Source organism: Hibiscus syriacus, unplaced genomic scaffold (assembly GCF_006381635.1).
Source record: "Hibiscus syriacus cultivar Baekdansim isolate YM2019G1 unplaced genomic scaffold, ASM638163v2 tig00110319_pilon, whole genome shotgun sequence".
Classification (NCBI taxonomy): Eukaryota; Viridiplantae; Streptophyta; class Magnoliopsida; order Malvales; family Malvaceae; genus Hibiscus; species Hibiscus syriacus.
This window is the reverse complement of record NW_024062678.1, coordinates 2,703,844-2,724,164: the sequence shown is the minus strand read 5'-3', so window position 1 is coordinate 2,724,164 and position 20,321 is coordinate 2,703,844. Positions and strand designations below refer to the sequence as shown.

The 20,321-nt window shown below is 30.8% G+C and overlaps 1 protein-coding gene and 1 pseudogene across 1 annotated transcript; one reads left to right on the top strand and one right to left on the bottom strand.

Annotated features, from left to right (window-relative positions):
* The first annotated feature begins 3,654 nt into the window (after window positions 1–3,654).
* On the top strand, window positions 3,655–6,023 carry LOC120117477 (putative RING-H2 finger protein ATL21A). Its single transcript, XM_039137755.1, has 2 exons — window positions 3,655–4,395; window positions 5,564–6,023. The coding sequence occupies exons 1-2, from the start codon at window positions 3,729–3,731 to the stop codon at window positions 5,962–5,964; spliced, it is 1,068 nt and encodes a 355-aa protein (XP_038993686.1). The 5' UTR covers window positions 3,655–3,728; the 3' UTR covers window positions 5,965–6,023.
* Window positions 6,024–9,886: 3,863 nt separating this feature from the next.
* Window positions 9,887–14,094, bottom strand: LOC120117365 (annotated as a pseudogene).
* Window positions 14,095–20,321: the final 6,227 nt, after the last annotated feature.

Genomic DNA, 20,321 nt, shown 5'->3' with positions numbered 1-20,321 from the left:
CATACATAATATCTATAATTGATATCACACATCGTTAAATATAGTAAATAATCGTATCACTAAGCGTCAAGCATCAGATAATATTTTCGCCTAGTACCGCTAAGTGTTAGGTAGCAATGATAAGAGTGGTATTCATATCATTAAGCATCGAGTATTATTCCACCAATGCTATATATTTGTCAAGCGTAAGGCTATAAAAATAGGGTGAGTCTAAATATATCAAACAATTTATTAAACTCACTAACTTTAGTGTAATATTATATTTTTTTGTTTTTTATTAAAGTTTTATTATCATTATGTAATTATTATGTCTTTTGCTTCTTTTTTATAATTAAGTAATATTTATTTATTTTTAAATTTTTGTTATCTTTTTTACTTATTTAATTATACATACATATATAATTTTATATTTTATGTTGTTTAATATTTATGTTTTTAAGTCAGCAACTGTGTCAAATTATTTTACAAGTTTGATGTTTGAATAATTTTATATTTATGTTGCACATATTGAGAAATTTTAATATAAATTTGGACGTTACATAAGGATACTTTAGAAATACAATATTTTATTTAGATTTTATATTTCCTCTTCAAAATATAAAATCTATTAGTTAGTTTAAAATAATGATTTATCTATATGAATATTTTAAATATTTAAAAGTATATTGAAATAATATTAAATTTATCTATATAAAATTTTCTATTAAGGTCTTTTTCATTATTAAAGTATTTTTCATTTATTTATTCTATTTAAATTATTTTAATCAATTTAAACTTTTAAATTAAATTTAAATTTGAATTAGTGTTGGGTGGAAGCCGCATGTTGAGATTACAAAACATGAGATGGAAATTTGTTGAAAAAGATGACAAGAAGATAAGTGGGGACCTACATCATCGAAAATGGTGAGTTGAGTGTTGTGCAGGTAAGTTGACTTGGTACATTTAGTAGTGTCTTAAAATCACGGATAGTTTCTAGTCATTAAGGTTGTAAAATCTCAAATTTCATTGCAAAACACTTTTGAATTTCTCTTCATTCTCTCAATTTTTCATCCTTTTGTAACAAATTTTTTTCTCTTCCTCTCAATTCTTATGGCTGTTTTAGATCAATTCATCCATTGTTTCTTCTTACATTCTATCTCATTCCTAGTCGAGATTCATGCATCTTCCACTCCAGCGTCAAGCTCCTCGAATCCCCTGATTACCATACTGGCATGCTCGATGAATTCCACACCTAACCTTGACCCAACATCAAAAGTAGCTTTAGCCTCTGCTAACAAAACTTGACGGTTTGCAGTGCTAGAATTTGGTGCGACACTGCTTAGACCAGCAGCTTCTTGATCTAATTTTCTTATGGACTTGCGTTTCTTCTGCCCCCCTCGAAGTGCTCTTTTTTTGTTTTTGTTTTTCATCTGACACGAGTCTCCGATGGGAATGTCAAAACCAGAGGACTGATGGAGAGCCACGATCTTTTGACCCCGAGTATGGGTGAAAGCGTGCCCCCTAGTTCACTCAATGGTATAAGCACTAAATTATTAACGACATCTATAGGAACATCTCATAGTCTCGAATCATTTGAGATTGATGGGTTCATAGGGGAGACATCAAGCCTTCCATGTTATTGCTCGAGAGCCCAATTTTGATATGCTTAAACACATCGGCTCACTCCCCGACAAGACTGGGACATCATGCAGCCCAACACCAAATGAGTAATCTTGACTCGCGTGGAAAATGCTTTCCTCTGACCTAGAAGATAGATCAACAGCCCTTTCCACTGCATCTTAACAAAAATCGTTAATAAGATCAGCCTTTACGACTTTCACCTCGATATTATCTCCCTCATTTACTAACCATGGTAAAGGATGGCATCGGACGCACCTTCCACCAAAACAAACGGGGACCAACCATCAATAAACAACCGGTCGCCGTCAAACTCCTATGTTCTCAATTTAATCTCTGAAACATAACCGTTAAAATTGATGGTAACTCTATCTGGTAAAATAGACACCTTCTGCACCGAGACTAGAATTCTAGCTTCATCGAAACGATTGTGATTGGTTGTATCATCCTCGATTTTTAATACATTCCCCCATCTACTACCAAGCTCTGAGAAGAATCTGTCATTCCAAACTTGTAACGGAACGTCTTGCATCACCACCCAAGTTTTGACCTTCCTCTTGCCATCGAACCCTTCTAATATCTCCAGCACATCGAACCAGTAATGAATGAACTCATCTCTCCTGTTTCAAACCCTACTTAACTCATCCACACTCGAAAATTGCAAAACTAACAATAAACCATACCATGGACAAACCTTTACCCCTAAACACATCTTGAACTATTTCCAGCTTTTAACACACATTACTTTCAGTGATGCATCACGCTGTGGGCAGGGGCGGATGCAATAAGCCCCTAGGGGTCAAGTGAAAAAAGAGTGAAATTTAGTATAATATGTTAAAGAAAAATGGAAGAATTTTTTTTTGCACCCTATTATTTTTAAGAAAAAAAATTAAAATTTTGGATCCCTATTTATAAATTTCTAGATCTGCTACTGCCTGTCGGTCAACACTGTTTGGCAACGTATCTACCACCCCCACTTGGACTACATCTCCAGAAAGAGGCAGCATGAGTTCACTATCGTTATTTAGTCTGTCTTTGTCTGTCAACGCTTCTTTGAACGATCTCAAATCCCTTAGCGATGAGGTCCTCCTCCACACATTCTAAAAGTTCTCCCCCCTTTTCGGAGTATTGACACTCCAGTTCGAGGTGAGAAAGACCCTAATGGGACAACCATCGATCGTTCTCTCATCTCCCTTTCCAACCACAAGTTCAGCCTCGACCAAGTTTCTGAATCTAACAAAAGCAAACGTCGACTTCTTTAGCTTCCTTTTCGGATTCCAATAAGCAATATAAACATCCGGGACTACTTCGTACGCCTGGAAAGCTTCCTTCAAAGATGGCTGATGTACCCTCTTGCTAACATTGTCTGCGAAAACTGACACTCCAATCCGACGACGGTCTCTCCTCCTTTCTCCAGCAGCGTTCCTTCTCCACGACGGTTCGCTTCCCGGCTAATGGTATTCCATGTCTACTATAATCCCATGTTTAAAAGAAGACAAAAGCAATGAGATAAAGATACAAAGTTTTTTCACCAGCAAGAAACACAAAGATTCATCTAAAAAAATATGTTCACATTGATAATTGTATCAATAATTTGTGATAATTGATTCAAAATCAAAATATTATACATACACTAATATAAAATTTATATTTAGTTAGGATATTTACCCCTTGATTTTTTAAATAAATTATAAATCTGAAAACCCTTGTAAAATAAGTCAAACAATTTGCTTAATGCAACCAAGACACAAAATTATTATAGTCCATAAATACTTTGAAGTCTTTCATCGGCTGCTACATAATTCTCTAAAATAATCCAAGATGTCAACCTCCCCGTCTTATTCAATTTGAACAATTTATAAATATATAACATGAATGCTGCTTTCAATATATATGTATATATACATTTTAAATTATAGTTTAGTTCTAGCTGCTTTCTGAATAAGTATAAAATGACATCTTTGAACTCATTTTCTTTGAATAATCTGATTCACTATAAATTTTGTGAACGTTTTTCTTTTCCTGTAACTCATAATCGGGATTCTCAGAAATTACTTTAAGCTTAAAGTAAAAGAGAAACAGAGTTGTATTTCCTTTTTAGTTTTCCAGTTATGAATCTTTTTGAAACCATCTTCTTCATCTTTCTCTTATCGTCTCTTCGGCCATCAACAAGCTCTGAAATCTGCCGTGTTTCATGTGGGATTCAATCGATTCGTTTCCCTTTCCGTCTCGATAACCAAGCTGATCGTTGTGGCTATCCCCGGTTCAATCTCTCATGCAAAAACCAATCCGAAACTGTCCTTTCGCTTCCATTTTCGGGCGATTTCGATGTCGTAAACATCGACTATATGTTCCAAAACATATGGATTAACGACCCCGATTATTGTGTCCCCCAACGTCTTCTTCAGGGGCTTAATCTATCCCTCACCCCTTTTTCTTTGTTGTATCCTCGAAGTTTCACGTTTTTCAATTGCTCCTTTGCTGCATCATCAGAGCTACCTGAAGCAAAGTATATCTCTTGTCTTAGCGGCGGAAATTTCTCCGTAGTGGCTATACCGGTGGAACGGCTTGATTTGTCGACGTCCTTCTCGACATCGTGTTCAGAGATAGCGACGGTTCCGGTTCCAGTTTCCTGGACGGGTTGGTTGAATCCTGGCAATGGTATCATGTTGACATGGAATGAACCTAATTGCATGTTTTGCGAAAGGCGAGCAGGGAATTGCATGTTCAAGAGTGATACGGGCTTGGATGTTGGATGCTCCGATGGTTTTAGCAACGGTATGTTTTGTTTTCATTTGCGGTACGAGAGTCTTATAAGGTTAATTTATTTTTTAAATTTAAAATATTATAATCTTCAACTTAAAAATTTATATAATTGATAATAATTTTAAATATAACCTAGAATATTACATCGCAATGGGTTTTAACTTGAAATATTATTTGTCTACTCTAAAATATACACAATCACTAATAATTTTGGCTATAATAGAAAATTTTTGACTGTAACTTTTATGTTATAATCGGAATAATTATGTAATTTACATGAATTGTTATGAAAAATATAATATTCTCCGTTTCAACTTAAAATGTTATCCGATTCACTTAGTGAAATTTTCGATTAAAATTAATTTTTATCTTTTAATTGGCTGTATTTTAAATTTATCCGAAAATATGGATTAATTTTGATTAAAAACATGCTACATATGTGTCATTTATAGTCCAATTCTTACTCTGTTAATGCGGTGTAAACGCAAACTAGTAGTTGGAATATTTACTCTATTGAACTTGTTAAATTAATAAATAATGATTTTAAAAAACAGTAATTAGTTGAACAAAGAAAAATTCAAATTGAGTTCTAAACCTATTGGTGATGCATCGCTTTCATGCATCAATGAACACGTCAGTCTGCGGTTGAATATCATAGATTTATGGCAGTCACCAGTTATCACCATGTTTCATATTTTCTTTAACAAATAAAAGAATAAAAGTACACGTACGGTCCCGATTACAAGGGAATTTCTTTATTAAATTTATCTACTATTAAAAATTATAAAATGTTTATTTGATTATTTATATGTTCGAAGCACATTTTTTTTCATAAACAATTGATAACAATATGAGCTAGTTAATTTGTTGACTGAGATATGATAGTCATTTGAGATTTTGAGATCAAATTTTATTATGTCACAATAAGTTAACATTTAACTCAAAACGTCGTCAATTTTTTAACAGAAAATGAAAAGTTTGGAATATATGAATAGTCTATTGACTATTTTGTAACTTTTAAAAGTTAGTGAACTCAAAAAACAATACCCTATAATCAAGAGATCATTTCATAATTTTAATAATCGAGACTCAACAAAATGATAACTATGGTCGAGGGTACTCTACTCAAAAGTAAAATTAAAAGATGATTTTTCCGTGATTTATTTTTCTTTCATTTTAGGTCTTCCAAGACGTGCTAAATACGGCATAATGTTTGGTGTGGGAATACCAGTCCTGTTCATCATCGGCTTGGTAATTTACCTCCGCAAAAAGGCTGAGAGTTACGACCTTCATCATCCCAACCGGACGGAACCGTTGTCCAATTCGATCGCCCCGATATTGGATGCTTTAGCCAAAGGTCTGGACGGAAAAACCATCGAGGCGTATCCGGTAACATTGCTTGGTGAAAGCCGGCGGTTACCGAGTCTAAATCATAACACTTGCCCAATATGTCTGGATGAATACCAAGCCAAAGAGAAGTTAAGGACTATTCCAGATTGCAAGCATTATTTTCATGCCGATTGTATCGATGAGTGGTTGAAATTGAATGCTGCATGCCCCTTATGTCGTAATACCCCTTAATCATTGCCTCATTGTTTCATCATCTTCTTCATAATACATGGTTTAGTTAACTTATTTTCTTTGGGTGCGATTTATCCTTTTTTTCACAAGAAAAGTTGTAATTTATTATTAAAGGGAAACAAACATAATAATGAATATTTGTTAATAAGTTCAAAATTGTCCAAAATCGAAAAAAAAAACACATAAGGATACGCAGAAGACATACACAAAATGGAATTTCATATCAACCCGATAAAAATGGGAACAAAAGCAGCGGAATAGCAAATATATTCAAACAAAACACATATTTAACCGGTGGGTCAATTTACTTATCTTTGTTTCCTTACATTTCTTTAGGATATGACAGGGATAGAACCAGGGTTGAAATATGAGGAGGCAAGTTGTTTAACTTCAAAATAAATAGGGTCCTTAAAAGTAATTAAACCAATAAAACAAGAGATTAAAGGTTTAATTTCATTGATTTTAAAGTTCAAAGGTATTAAAATATAATTAAATCAGAAAATTTTGAGATTAAGTTAATTTTAAACTGATAGTGTTTTAAAAGTAATTATACTAGAAATTTTTGGAAGGGACGAAGACCTAATTGTAATCGTTTCAAAACTACTAGTGGCTTAAGAGGTAATTAAACCATCAAAGTTTGGGGGTCATTGCCCTCCCACCTATAACATGGATCCGTCGGTCTTGGGTTCTAGACCCACTAAAAACATTATCCTTCATTCCCCTAGAGTCCCTTCTTCCTCTATACTATCAAGATTAGATTTAATTTTTTTAAAAAAAAGATTAAAGGTATATGAATACGGAAATGTTTAATATACCCTTGTTGTGACTAGAAAAATAAAGAAAAAACCCTTAAGGGGCGTTTGGTTCACGGAATGTAAGATTACCTTTGAGAATAACATTACTGTTACTATGAAAATGTTATATTATCTTGTTTAGTTTGTTTAGCAGAAATATAAGATTACATTGTTTGGCTGGAGGAATATAAGATTACTTGGATGCATATTTTACTAAATTATCATTGTGATTTTTTTAAAAGTTAAACTTTAATATTAATCTATAAATATTTGAATGAAAATTCATAAAAATATTTTAATCGTTATACTATCTAATTTTTGAGAAAAAATACATTTAATATATAATTAATATAATTAGTATATTAAATTTATATTTTTAAATAATATTAATAAATATCATATTTATTTATATAATATTATAATATAATATGAAAAAATAGTATTATGATATTGAGTGAGTAAAGATATTTATTTTTCAATATATAAGATCCGTTTTTAATAATTAAAAGTTAAATATTATTTTAAATAATTATGTTTTGACTCTAATATTATTTTTTCATCCCATAAAATTATAAATAGTAAACATGTTGATTATTAAAAATATAAAATATTTTAAATTGTAAAATTTATTAATATTTTATTAAATCAAACTTTTCGTATATTATTATGTGTATAATTTTGAGTAAAACACAAAAAATAAGAATTGAGAATGATCGTTATAAAAAAAATTCATTAGACTAAATGTATTTTTATCAAAAGTGGTGGAAATTGTGTAATACCTAAGAATTGGAGGTAATGACATTCCACCATTTTAACTTAACAATATTATATTGGAAAAAAAATATTTCCGAGTAATAATATTTTCCGTTAACCAAACGTGATAATACAATTCCAGAAAAGATTATTCTCCTAAATAAAACGCACCTTAGTGGCAATAATTATCAAATACTCTTGTATACTAAAATGACTATAACAATGTTGTTTAATGCCTTGGGTAAGAAAAATTACGAAAATAACTTTATGGATAATAAATGAATTATAAGAGTTAAGAATTCTTAAAACGCACACTATAAAGTACTAATGAGCGTCATAATGCTATGCTAAGCCATCTCATATTTAGGGGTGGGAATAGGTCATACCATGCTTCAATAGGCTTGAGCTTAGCCTACGATGATATTTGTAGGTCTGAGTCTGGTTTATAGCCAGTCAAAGGCTTTTATTTGGGTTTGGTCTGACTTGTTTAAAAGTTTATTTCATAATAAATATTTAATATTTTCAGTTTAGTCATTAATTTTAGAGTAATTCATATTAAGTGGTCTGACTTTTAAAAGTTTATTTCATAATAAATATTTAATATTTTCAGTTTAGTCATTAATTTTAGAGTAAAATTCATATTAAGTCACTCTAACTTAGCGTATTTTACAAAGTAATCACTTTAAATAGACTGGCCTATTAGGCTTATAAGGCTTTTTAATAAGCCTAAGTCTGATATTTAATTTAATAGGCTTTTAAAAAGGTCGAGCCTGACCTTTTTATTAAATAGGTCAGGCCAGACCAGACTTTATATAGGCCAGGCCCTAGGCCGGCCTGGCCTATTCTCACTCCTACTCATACGTGAGATTTTCGTCATGATAAGAGTTAATCAAATGTATTAATAAAATAATTATAAAAATAATATCAATGTTTTTAAAATAAAATTATATAATATTAAAAATATTATACACATAAAATAATACCTAGCAATTAAAATAATTTTGTAACTAATATTAAATAAAAAAGAGTTATTAAAACTTATCAAAAACTCAAATTACACTTCAATTTGTTCTCGCATAAAAAGAAAAAAGGGTAAAATTTTTATATGGAACATGTTCCATATGGGGATGGGGAGAGAGAAGACGAGTGAAAAGACAATTTTTACCTCCTATGTCTTTTCATATGAGAATAAAAACAACGCCGGAAGTTACCTTGTGTATAGTGATGAGCATTTGATCGAGTCGAGTTAAAAAAATTTAAATTATTCGAGTTGATGATTCATATTTTATAATTTGAACTTAACTTGAAATATTTTCAAGTTGAGTCGAGTTTAAGAAATTTGAGTCGAGTTATTCGAATTTCTATATTAATTTTCTTATAATTATTTATAGTATTATGATAATGATTGATTCTAATTTTTTTGACTTTCTCTAATCATATTTGATTCATATTTTATAATTTGAACTTAACTTGAAATATTTTCAAGTTGAGTCGAGTTTAAGAAATTTGAGTCGAGTTATTCGAATTTCTATATTAATTTTCTTATAATTATTTATAGTATTATGATAATGATTGATTCTAATTTTTTTGACTTTCTCTAATCATATAAGATATATATTTCATATTCTTTTCATATTATAATGTTATTTAATATATCAAATAAAATAAAAAATTATAAAATATATTTATAATATTATATTTTAAAAAATATTTTGAGAGAAAAATATTGATGAGAGTATAAAGGAGTAGAGGAATTGATATAAAGAAATAATTTGCAAACAATTGCAATTAAAAGATCAAATTGGGTAAAATACTAAGGACTAAATAAAAAGAGTCCATTTTTAGTAAAAGAAAATAAGACTTGAAGTTACATAGATATTTTATAGTGGTATATGAGAATGTGGTTCAAATTTGGTAAAAAAAACAAACTTAAAATATATGATGAATTGAAGAAATAAGAAATTATAAAAATTGAGACTAAATTAAAAATAAAACTTGTTATCAAAAAGAGAAATTGAAAGTACATATGTATTATATAATGATTTAGGAGCACGTGGTTCAAATTTATAAAAAATTGACTTAAAATGAAGGAGAAGTTGAAGGAATAATGAAATCAGTGACTAAATCATAAAACTGTCAAAATACTTGGTCAAAATTTTATTTTTTTGAGTAACTCGAAATTAAAAAACAAAATCGAATTTTGCTCACGTCTACTTTATATTCAATGTGTTGCCATATGTACTGTTTGGGAAGCAACTGAAGACACATCAAGAGCACATCTTGCCAAATGTTCTGAAAACGGTCGTAGTAGACGAAAGTTCCCATGCCATTACAGTAACTTGCATGTAAATAGTTTACATACAAAACTTGAGAAAGAGACAAAACACATTGTTGTGCAAACCATATTGATCTGCAAAATATAATAAAATGCTGCAAAAGCTTTAATTACAGCATGACACCACCCAAAGCAAAAAGACACAAGCTGTTCTCAAGTACAAATAAATACGGATTCCTTTCAATCTATTGAGAGTCGTTAGTTTTAGCTTCTCAATCCTAACTCTTTTCCATGTCTATTATATATATATATATATACTAATGAAGTAGAGGGGAACGAGGATGAGCTATCCTTTTCGATTTGTCTCTTCACTCCTTTCTCCTCCTATCTTCACTGCTATTTATACCCTAATATATCAAGCTAAAAGCCCTAATCAACAAGTAAAGTTGAAAATCACCAAACATGAAAATGAAAACCCTTTTTTCCCCTGAATTGGTATTTCTGTGTAGCAGCTGCACAATTGTTCTTCCTTTATCCCAGATTGTAGCTTGAAACTGAGACATCAGCAGGAGAAGTAGAATGGATGTATACAAACTCTAGACTCTTTCCAGCTGGTAAAGAGTTAAGCCATGTTGGGAAACCATAGGAGTTGCCAGACTTAGCTAGACCCCATAGAGGACCATAAAGCTTTGATATTGAGAGCTTGAGATCCTTTAGAGTCTTGTAGGACTTGTTGGTCACTATAGTGGAATATCTGTAGTATGTTTTTCCTTTGTCATTCCAGGAAGTTGTCATCTTCTGCACTATGGTAATTGGACTAGAAGATGAGGCTGCAAATGAAAAAAAAAACTACATCAGATCTTGCAATTTAACAGCCTATTGTAATAGAAAAGAGAACTAAGAGTATGTTCAACAAATTTCAGGGGAAAATCTTTGAAGGAGAAGCAAAAAAATATACCAGGATTCGGTTTTGGGGCCGGCTTTGGTTTGGCAACAACAGGATTAGGAGCTGGAACAACCACTGCACAAAAAAGCCAATGTCATGAACATTATGATTGATGGAATGCTCGAGAATAAGTAATAATAATACAGCTTAATAGGGATTTGTGCTTTATATACCAGGAAGGAGCTGGTTATAACCGCCATGACCACCTCCAAGTCTAGCCAATATGCCAAGAAGAGGAGCATTGTTGTAGGTAGCAGGCTCTGTTTGTTCATAATTGTCCCTCTCATCAGCAAAGTTATCATAGGCATCAGGTCCTCCCACCAAAGCACCGGCGAGGACATTGGGATCACTTGCTTTCCTTGAATACCAAGTGGCATAGCCTTGTCGACAGGCAACGAATTTGGCGTCAACCTTGATCGAAACAATGGAAGAACCTCGGTGGTGAACTTGTCGTGGGAAATTGTTCCCATAACCAACCATGTAACTTGTAGCTCTTGGATTGTCTCCAAGAATGTAATCCACCTGAGAATCCAACATTGCAAAAACATCAGAACATGTATCAAAGGCTGAACTTGTCCACTATTCATACATGAAGAAATGAGTAATCAATCACCTGGGATTTGGCAAAAGAAAGAAGCTCGGATGGTGCAACATTGCCAGCAGCACACTTCAAGCTTCCCCGGGAGGAAGTGAGATAGTCAGAGAAGACAGTGGCCAAGAAGGAAGCACCGGTCACGAACTGCATGTTGTTCCACCTCTGTCGGAAAATCAAACCGCCGGGAGTCTTCTGAATATTACGGCCACCCTTTCCAATCAAGGAGCACATGAAGTACTCTGCCTTCTGGTGGTACCTCTCGAACACTGGTGCATGGAGCCCAGCTTTGCTTTGCATTAAGAACTACGAAGGAACAAAAACTACAATGTTAAAATTTGAAAACATAAACAAATCGATAACTGTTAGATTCAGATATTGAAAGTAGTACCTTGGCGACAAGGGTCTGAACCCCAGCGTACTTGACGTCCCAACCAAACTCAGTCATGGCCCAGCCGGTTCCACCCATTGAGTCACCATTCTTTCCAAGATAGTTCAAGTAGTACTCATTGTTACTAGCTTGGTACAGCCATGCAGCGGCCCACAACAACTCGTCCTACACAAAAATTCCAAATTAACTAATCACTTTCATTCGTTTTGGTTACCCAACGATTTTGTTTTTGCAAAATTATATTAATTTTGGTTTCATTTTAATTATTTGTAGTTAAAAAATTAACAGGGATGATGAGATATTATCATAAGATAATATTACTGCCGTCATTGAAAAAAATATAAAAAATATATACATTAACAATTTTATTAATTTTTTAATGATGAGTAATTAATATAAAAATAATATGTAAAATATAATTTAAAAAGAAAATAATTGAGCAACCAAAACAAAATTAAACAGCATTGCTCAAATTGCCTGCTTTTAAGAAAATTTATGAAAAAAAGAATGAAGCTTACATTGTAGCCACTGACGGATCGGTAGTATTTCTGAGCAACTGTGATGCTGCTGTCGTATTTGCCTCTGTATTTATCAGCGAATTCGAATAGCTGAAAACAGAAAACTAAACTTAAAATCTTTAAAATATCATAATATTGTAAAATGATTGAAAATTTTGTTAAAAGTGGAAGATAGGGTGGATGAAGTAATATGAGCGAAGAGGCAAGGGTAATCTGGGGATGTAAGTTTAATTGGGAGAGCACCGACACCATTCACACGTTTATAAATGAAATAATTCATTGTGACCTTGGCGATACAAGTGGACGGTTAAGATGTGTTAATAGGATAGATCTGTACGGTTAAAACTATGCTTAGTTAACTACTCACGACACTTTTTTTTTTTTTTGGCTTAGAAATACTAAATGTTAATACTTTTCTTGAAACACTAAAAGTTTATATATAAACAAACCAATTCATTAATCTTGTAAGATAATTTTTTAAGGTTAAATTACACCACAAAATCAATCAATTATTAATAAAATTACAAATATATCATAATTTTAAAAAAATTACACATTATTTATTAAATTAATTGATTATCACAAACATATCATTTTGTCGTTAATTCTATAACAGATGTTAATTTTTTTAACTATAACCAAGTGGTGTGATTGTAACAGTCATCGAGTAGCACAATTATAACAATCTTTAAACTGAATGATTTGATTGTTATAATTGATAAATAGAGTAGCTTGATTATACCTAAAAAAATCAATGTTTGTTTCAGCGACCTATTTGTAACAATGAACTAACTGAATGACCCATTTATAATTTGTCTTAAATTCAGTGAACTATTTATAATATTACTAATAATTAAATGATTTGTGGTGTAATTTAAACGGTTGTTTCTATTAAATGAAAGTAGCTTTTGGGCCCGCCAAGTTGTGAGATGGACCAAAAAAAAGTGTGCAATAATAACAACCAATTTTTCACCACCTTATGCTAAAATAGGTAGAGAGTGTGGGCTAACATGCACCGGCGGATCCAATGGTCCCTGAGAACCGTGAGCGAATGGGAGTTAAAAGAGACTGCGAAAGCATATACCTGGTAGGCATGGCGAAGAAGCTCACTGGAATATGCAGGGTTGGAGCGGCGGAAGACGATTGAAGCTGCAGCCATGGCGGCGGCGGTTTCACCGGCCAGATCCGACCCGGGATTACTCGGGTCAATCTTGTAAGCACGACGGTCGGTGGTCATGTCCTCTGGTCTTTGCCAACAGTAGTGGTCGCTGTTACCATCTCCCACCTAAATATTTAGCACCAAATTTAGGCGATTCTCAACAAAGAGGAACCCTCTTTTTAATTTAAGCAATGAATTAGTATTATTTTAGTAGTCAAGTGTTGCTATCGAGTTGTGATTTGAAAAGGAAATGGACATATTAGTGACAAAATAATCGTGTTCAGAAAAACGACATCATTGTTATGGTGAACGCCATGGGAAGTCCAAACTTCACGTTGTCCCCTGCATCGTAGTACCCTCCAACCAGATCCACCTGTAGAAATCAGTCAAAACAATTTCAACAAATCAAACCCATGATTTTTCAAATTCAAAACCGAAACGAAAAGGAATGAGACTGGGATTTGAACTTACACCACTAGCCTTGCCATCATTCAAGCCGGAATTAGCTCTCCACGTAACTCTCTGGTTATGAGGAAGGTAACCAGATCTCTGAGCTTCGAAGAACAGAATGCTCTTGCTCAGAGCTTGGTTATAGTCATGACCGGCAAATGCACAAGGAAGACAAAGTAGCAGAAGCAAAGGAGCCATTGAAATGAGTCTCATTAACTTCTCCATGAACACAAATCAAGTTTCAATTTAAAAAATAAAAAGAACAGATGTCTTTCTGCGCAGAGTTTCTAGACAGAAAAAAAAATGGATTTCCTCCAACTTTCTAAAACTGAAAAGAGAAACCCAAATTAAAAAACAAGGTAATGTGGGTACAATTTGAAGTTCCTGATGAACCCACTGAGAAAGGAAAAGAAACTCAGAGAAAGAGAGCAGTGACATTGAGAAATGGAAGAGCAGCTCAAGCCTCTATATATTGTCGAGCGAAGGAAGAGAAGTTAAAAATTGGAAGAAAAGAAATAATTTTTTTTTAACTTTTTTTGGAGGAGAGGGAAACAGTTGAAAAACAGAAAAGAACAAAGGCTCATGTGGTGTCCCTGACGCTTTAGCCTTTTATGGGAAGAGTCGGTGTGAATTTCATGGCTCTTTCGCAGCAAAAATACGCTTCTAAACATGAAAATAATGTACGTATAAAGTATAGTAAGAGATGATGTTTTATTTATTAAATTAATTTTTCTTTTTCTTTTTCATGTTTAAGGGCTGCCTTGAGTACCCAGGTTTACCCAAACCGGTACGATAAAAGTGAGCTTCCCGATCAAATTAAACTTAACTCTAATGTTTATTAAAATAAGGTTTCATGCAAGAATAAATGTTCAAGTTATATCTAAGTTAATTTTAGGTGTATAAGAATTTTTTTAATTAAAAATAGGTATATAATATTTATAATGTTATACTTTTAGGTGTCTAGAAATTTTATATAGATGACACGTGTCATTTAATGATTGAATTTAACAACAGACAATTAAAGTGTAATGTTGAAAACATTAGGCATCTATTTTTAACGAAAAAATTTTTAGGCACTTAAAGTTAACTTTAAGTATAGTTTGGACACTTATTTTTGCATTAAGCCTTAAAATAATTATCTTAGTTTTTTTATTTTTTTAGCATTTTATTTCTTATATTATATTTTAAGGTAAAAAGATTCTTTATGTTTGATTGAATAATCATTTTAATTTTTTTCTAAAACATTTAGATTCTCAATATTTAATTTTAAAATAAAAAATCATTTATTTTGAAACATTAATAGTTTGTTAATTAACAATTTTCACCAATAAAAAAAGAATTTTACCCTAAGATAATACGTTGAGATTAAAAAATTGAAAAATAAAAAAGATATTTTAATAAACGTATAGGATTTTGACTTACGCCAAAAATAAAATCTTAGCATTTTCCTGATGCCCCTAAATTAAGGCATAAAGGAGCTGTGTTTACACTCCATTCAAAATACACTAGATTTCAGTTTCGATTAATTTAAATACTTTTATGATTAATCTAATTTGCTTATTGGATTAATTATCTTATAGTGGATATGGTTAAAGTTTGAACATTGTTTGACCCATAATTAATGCAATTTCATTTTTAATCAGAACATTGTTTTAAGTTTTGAAATTTTGAACTTTTTTTTTTAAATTAATCTTCTGGTTTCTGCAGGTGTCTGTGGCCTGTCTGTTTTGCCTCTCCTGTCGCAAGTATGGGGAAATTGCAAACTCTGCTTGATTTTTTACATGTGGTGTTACAACGGTTAAATGATGAGGCCTATTATAATACATAATCAAAAATTAAATTATCAATATTCAACCCATCAAATAATTTTAGTGATTATTATTTTTTAGAGGTTCTAAATTTAAATAGTTATTTGTACAGAATGTGTGTACGTTATTAATGATTAAAAAATATTTTAAACATATATTACCTTATAATTTATCAAGACTATTTTAAAAAATGGTAAAGTATATAAATGGTCCTTTGATTGTAAGATAATGCTTTGTTTAATCCCTCGACTACTAGAAGTTATAAACTAGTCCTCCAACTATAGGGCGTTGCTTTATTGGGTTCCTCGACTATTGAAAGTTACAAAATGGTCACCCGACTATTCATTATGTTCCAAAGTCGACCTCTTCTGTTAAAAAGCTAACGGTCGTCTGATATAGTTGTTTGAGATTATAATATCATATTTTATCATATTTCAGTCAGCAGGTTAATGTTCAGCTTAAACTGCTGTCAATTTTTTAACAAAAAAGAACGAGTTTAAAACATATGAATAGTCGTGTGGTCATTTTGTAACTTTTGATAGTTGAGGGATACAACAAAGCAATGCCTTATGGTCGGAGGATCATTTTGTAACTTTTAATAATTGAAGGACTTAACAAGGCATTATCCTATAGTCGATGACCATTTATGTATTTTACCATTTAAAAAAATTAAACTATTAATACATAATGAACATTTAATTAAGTTTAATATACAAAATTCATATTGAATTTACTAAGAACTATATACATTTATTGAGTCGGCTGATCTCAACAAATAAAAAACAATGCATTGTATGATAAAATTACATTGATGAGTAGGCTAAATTCTCAACTAAAAGCCATTATTTTGTCTATCAAAAATGGGATAATGGTTTTCATGAGTATGGCGATGAGTTGGTACAGAAATTCACTGTGGCATCAAATTTATATATTCTATTAACGGGATTTCAATCCATTTCTGAGTTTCTTTAAATAATATTTTTCTCCATTATTTAGGAACTCCAAGCAATTAATTTTTAATGACAAAATTAGCCTCCTTCCAACATCGTCAGCAAGTTTAGCACCCATAAATAGATAAACATTGCATTTTTTTATTAACTTAGGATAAATATAAATTAATATTTATTTAAAGATAATTCTTAATTATTTGATACTAAACATCTATATTTCTGATATTTTTTGTTCTTAAATCTAAAACCTCATTAAATAATAACAAATTTTTACCACCCTTTGGTTCGTGCATAAACAGTGCATTTTTATTAATTTGAATCAGTTTGATTATTAATGAACACAAATAATGCAGGGAAAAAACATGAAAACGTGGTCTAACCAGGATAACCAAACCGGACAACACAACACTCGCCACCATTTTAATTTCATGAGATTAATATATATTGTATAAATTATATATTTAGTATCTTAACTATCATTTTTATTTTATTTTGTTCACTCAATTATTTTTTTAAATCATAACTAACGTTTATTTTTATTTTGGTCATGATGATCTTGATGTGTCACTCAATTAAATAATATAACGTTATTATTGAAAAATAAAAAAAATATTAAATCAATAATTTTATTAATTTTTAATGACGAATAATTAAAATGAAACTAAAATATAATATTATTTATGAATTAAAAAAATAATAATTGATTGAGTAAATCAGAATAACATTAATAGTAGGATACTAACGTGTAGTTTACCTATATATTTTTTAGATGTCCACCGACAGATCCGGTAATATATATTTCATAATTCCCAATGGCAACCTTTGTAAAATAAAGTGTGTAAGATGTCCATTTTGATTTGATTATTTTTATTTAAAAGGAAGGGAAATGTGGTCAAAAAAGAGGGTTTAGCTGTCAGAGCGCTTCATTCCCAACAACAATCAGCGGTCTCTGCCGAAAAAGAGATAAAAAAATCTTTTCTTTTTCACTTTTATTGCCCAATATTTTTGTCCTTTTGTATTTTTACCCTTAAAAAAGTAAAAACGTTTTACTTTTTTTATTCCATTCTTAAGCTTTTATTTTAATTAATTGGAATTGATTAATGTTGTACACTTAATTTTAATAAATAAATATCTTCCAACAATTCTTTTATATATATAACGACTTAAATTAAAATTATATTTAAATAATATCAAATTATTTATCATTTAAATCAATCTATGTTGATTAAAAACGTTATATATATATATATATATAAAAGTTTAAAAAATGAATAAAGAGACGTGGACAATTGACACGTACAAGTCGAAGAGGCATGGCTCCGCAAATTACTGATGGACTACCTAGGCAATGCAGTCACCGGCTGTCGGGGTTAGTTCCCATCACCCTCAATAAGTACCGTTTCCACGATTTCTAATTACTACTTTAATCCAATCGTTTGAAATTTCAAATTTACAATTATATAATCTTAATATATTAAAATTAATTTCATCCAAAGATTTCAATAGTAAAAAATATTATTCTTTAGATGAATTATATTTGAATAATTATATATGTAAGATGTATGTATATTATTAGTATATTAAGAAATTTTTTGTATAAATAATATATTGTAATCAATCTCATATTATTAAAAAATATAATGTCAAAAAATATTTATAATATGTAACTAAATAATCATTTTGACTTTTTTTTTTAGTATTTTACCTCAACATTTTATTTTAGAGCAAAAAAACTCACATTTACTCTTTTTTTTTGGGAGTATTTTAGCATCCAATATTTATTATAGGACAAAAGATACTTAATTTAAGGTGTTGACCGTTCATTTACTAATAATTTTCATATGTTTTGGGATCTTTTTCTCTCAAAATAAAACATTAGGCCTAAAATACTAAAAAAAATAAGTCAATGTGATTATTTAATTAAACGTTAGAGATATTTTTAAAATTATATAAAATCTTACGTCAAAATTAAGAAACGTTGTTAACGTACTATTAGAGTTGGGAAGTCCACCAATGAGGCATAAAAGTCGTTGCCATATTCCATGGTGTTGGTAAAGAGAGGGGCAGCGTTCCCCTGAAATAATCCTACAAACTTTGCTTTTGATTTCCTCTTTTTGGTTTTAGGTTTTTCAGAAATTTTCCACTACAAAAATATCTTACAATGCAACCCTAGTGACATAGTGCCTACCAAATAATCCAAATTTGCATTACAATATACCATTTTTTTTGGGGGGGGGGGGGGGAATGTGCCTAATAGATTAGTTCAATTAGGTTATACTTTGAAATTCAAGAAATAAATTTTATCGTTCAAGGCAAGTTTTATACGTGACGTGAAAAGGAGAGAAATTTTAAGCTTAGGGTCGCGCATGGTTAAAGTATACTAATATAAATCAAATAAAGATAGATTTGTGTTAATTTTTTATTTGCTTAAAAAATAACCGTACATATATAATCACTCAACTATCATTTTGGTTACGGATTAGTGATTAAAAAAATGGTTGTTACCTTAGAGGTCTCAAGTTTGAGCGTGTTATTATAATGGTATTTTAAAGTTTATTGTCATATGTTTGAGCATCACCATCACCATTAATTTTTTAATGAATGGTGACCAAAACAGAGTTAGTGATGATTTTAAGAAAAAATATGTTGGGTGATCAAAACAAAATCAAAATGATATTTGGGTGACTAAATATGCAGTTTACTCAAGAAAGAAAGATATTTTTTTTGTGGATAAATTCTAAATCTTATCCTAATCCTATCAAATGAAATATGAGATAACAAAGATGAGCAGCTTGACCAACCGACTAAATGTGCTTGCTTTCAGGAAAAATAAAAAGATTAGGAACATATTCAGCATGGTAATTAAGGATCAAAAGTTGAATTGGGTAGAGATGAAAAGTTAAAAGCTTATTTAGGATATGCATAATTATAGAGATGAATTGGAAAGGGATATGTGCAAAGGACATGTGGTGTGAGGTATATGTGTCTCATATCTCCCAGCTAGGGTCTCTTTCATTCGCCCTATTTGGAATTTGGAACCACCAAAATTAATCATTTTTTCCTGTCTCAATTAATGATTTCCTAAAGTGGAAGCTAAATCACGAGTTAATATATTTTTTCCTAGAAAAAAAAGCAAAATGTAATTTGATCTTTGAACTTAAAAAAGGTAACGTTTATTTTAAAGAAGAGTTATCCTTTTAGAAATATTTAATTACTAGATAATAATACTCTTTTTAATTATTGACCGCACACACATCCTGTAAATACAAATATTAGAATTTAAGATCTTAAGAGAGAACAACAATCACTTTAACCATTGAAACAACTCGGTGGATTCACATAGATAGATCCAAACGGGCTGATAAACAAGAATTTTGACTCGTGAAATTTTACATTTTGATCTCTAGTAGAAATTAATAATTCAATTTATATTATTTTATATAATTTTTTTTAACTTTTATTCCAACAATTTATAATTGTATCTTAATACTGAAAGGTGCGGTGCTCTTAAAGATGATGGTGTAGATAAAATTTTTAGTATGCTAGAAGTAATAGTCATTGTCTGAACTCCTCCTTTTATTACTATTACATCAATATTAAAAAATGAGACCTCGTGAAGACCAATAAGATCATACTTGCAAAATTAAATGAGATGTGTGAATTAATGTAATAGAAGAATAATGAACTCTTGGAGGTTGTACACGATCAAGATAAAAAAAGA

What these genes read in the sequence shown, in the direction of transcription:
- LOC120117477 (XM_039137755.1), top strand. Translation starts at nt 3,729, where the DNA reads ATGAATCTTTTTGAAACCATCTTCTTCATCTTTCTCTTATCGTCTCTT. An exon ending in CTCCGATGGTTTTAGCAACG is followed by an intron (nt 4,396 to 5,563) that starts GTATGTTTTGTT and finishes CTTTCATTTTAG; the next exon opens with GTCTTCCAAGACGTGCTAAA.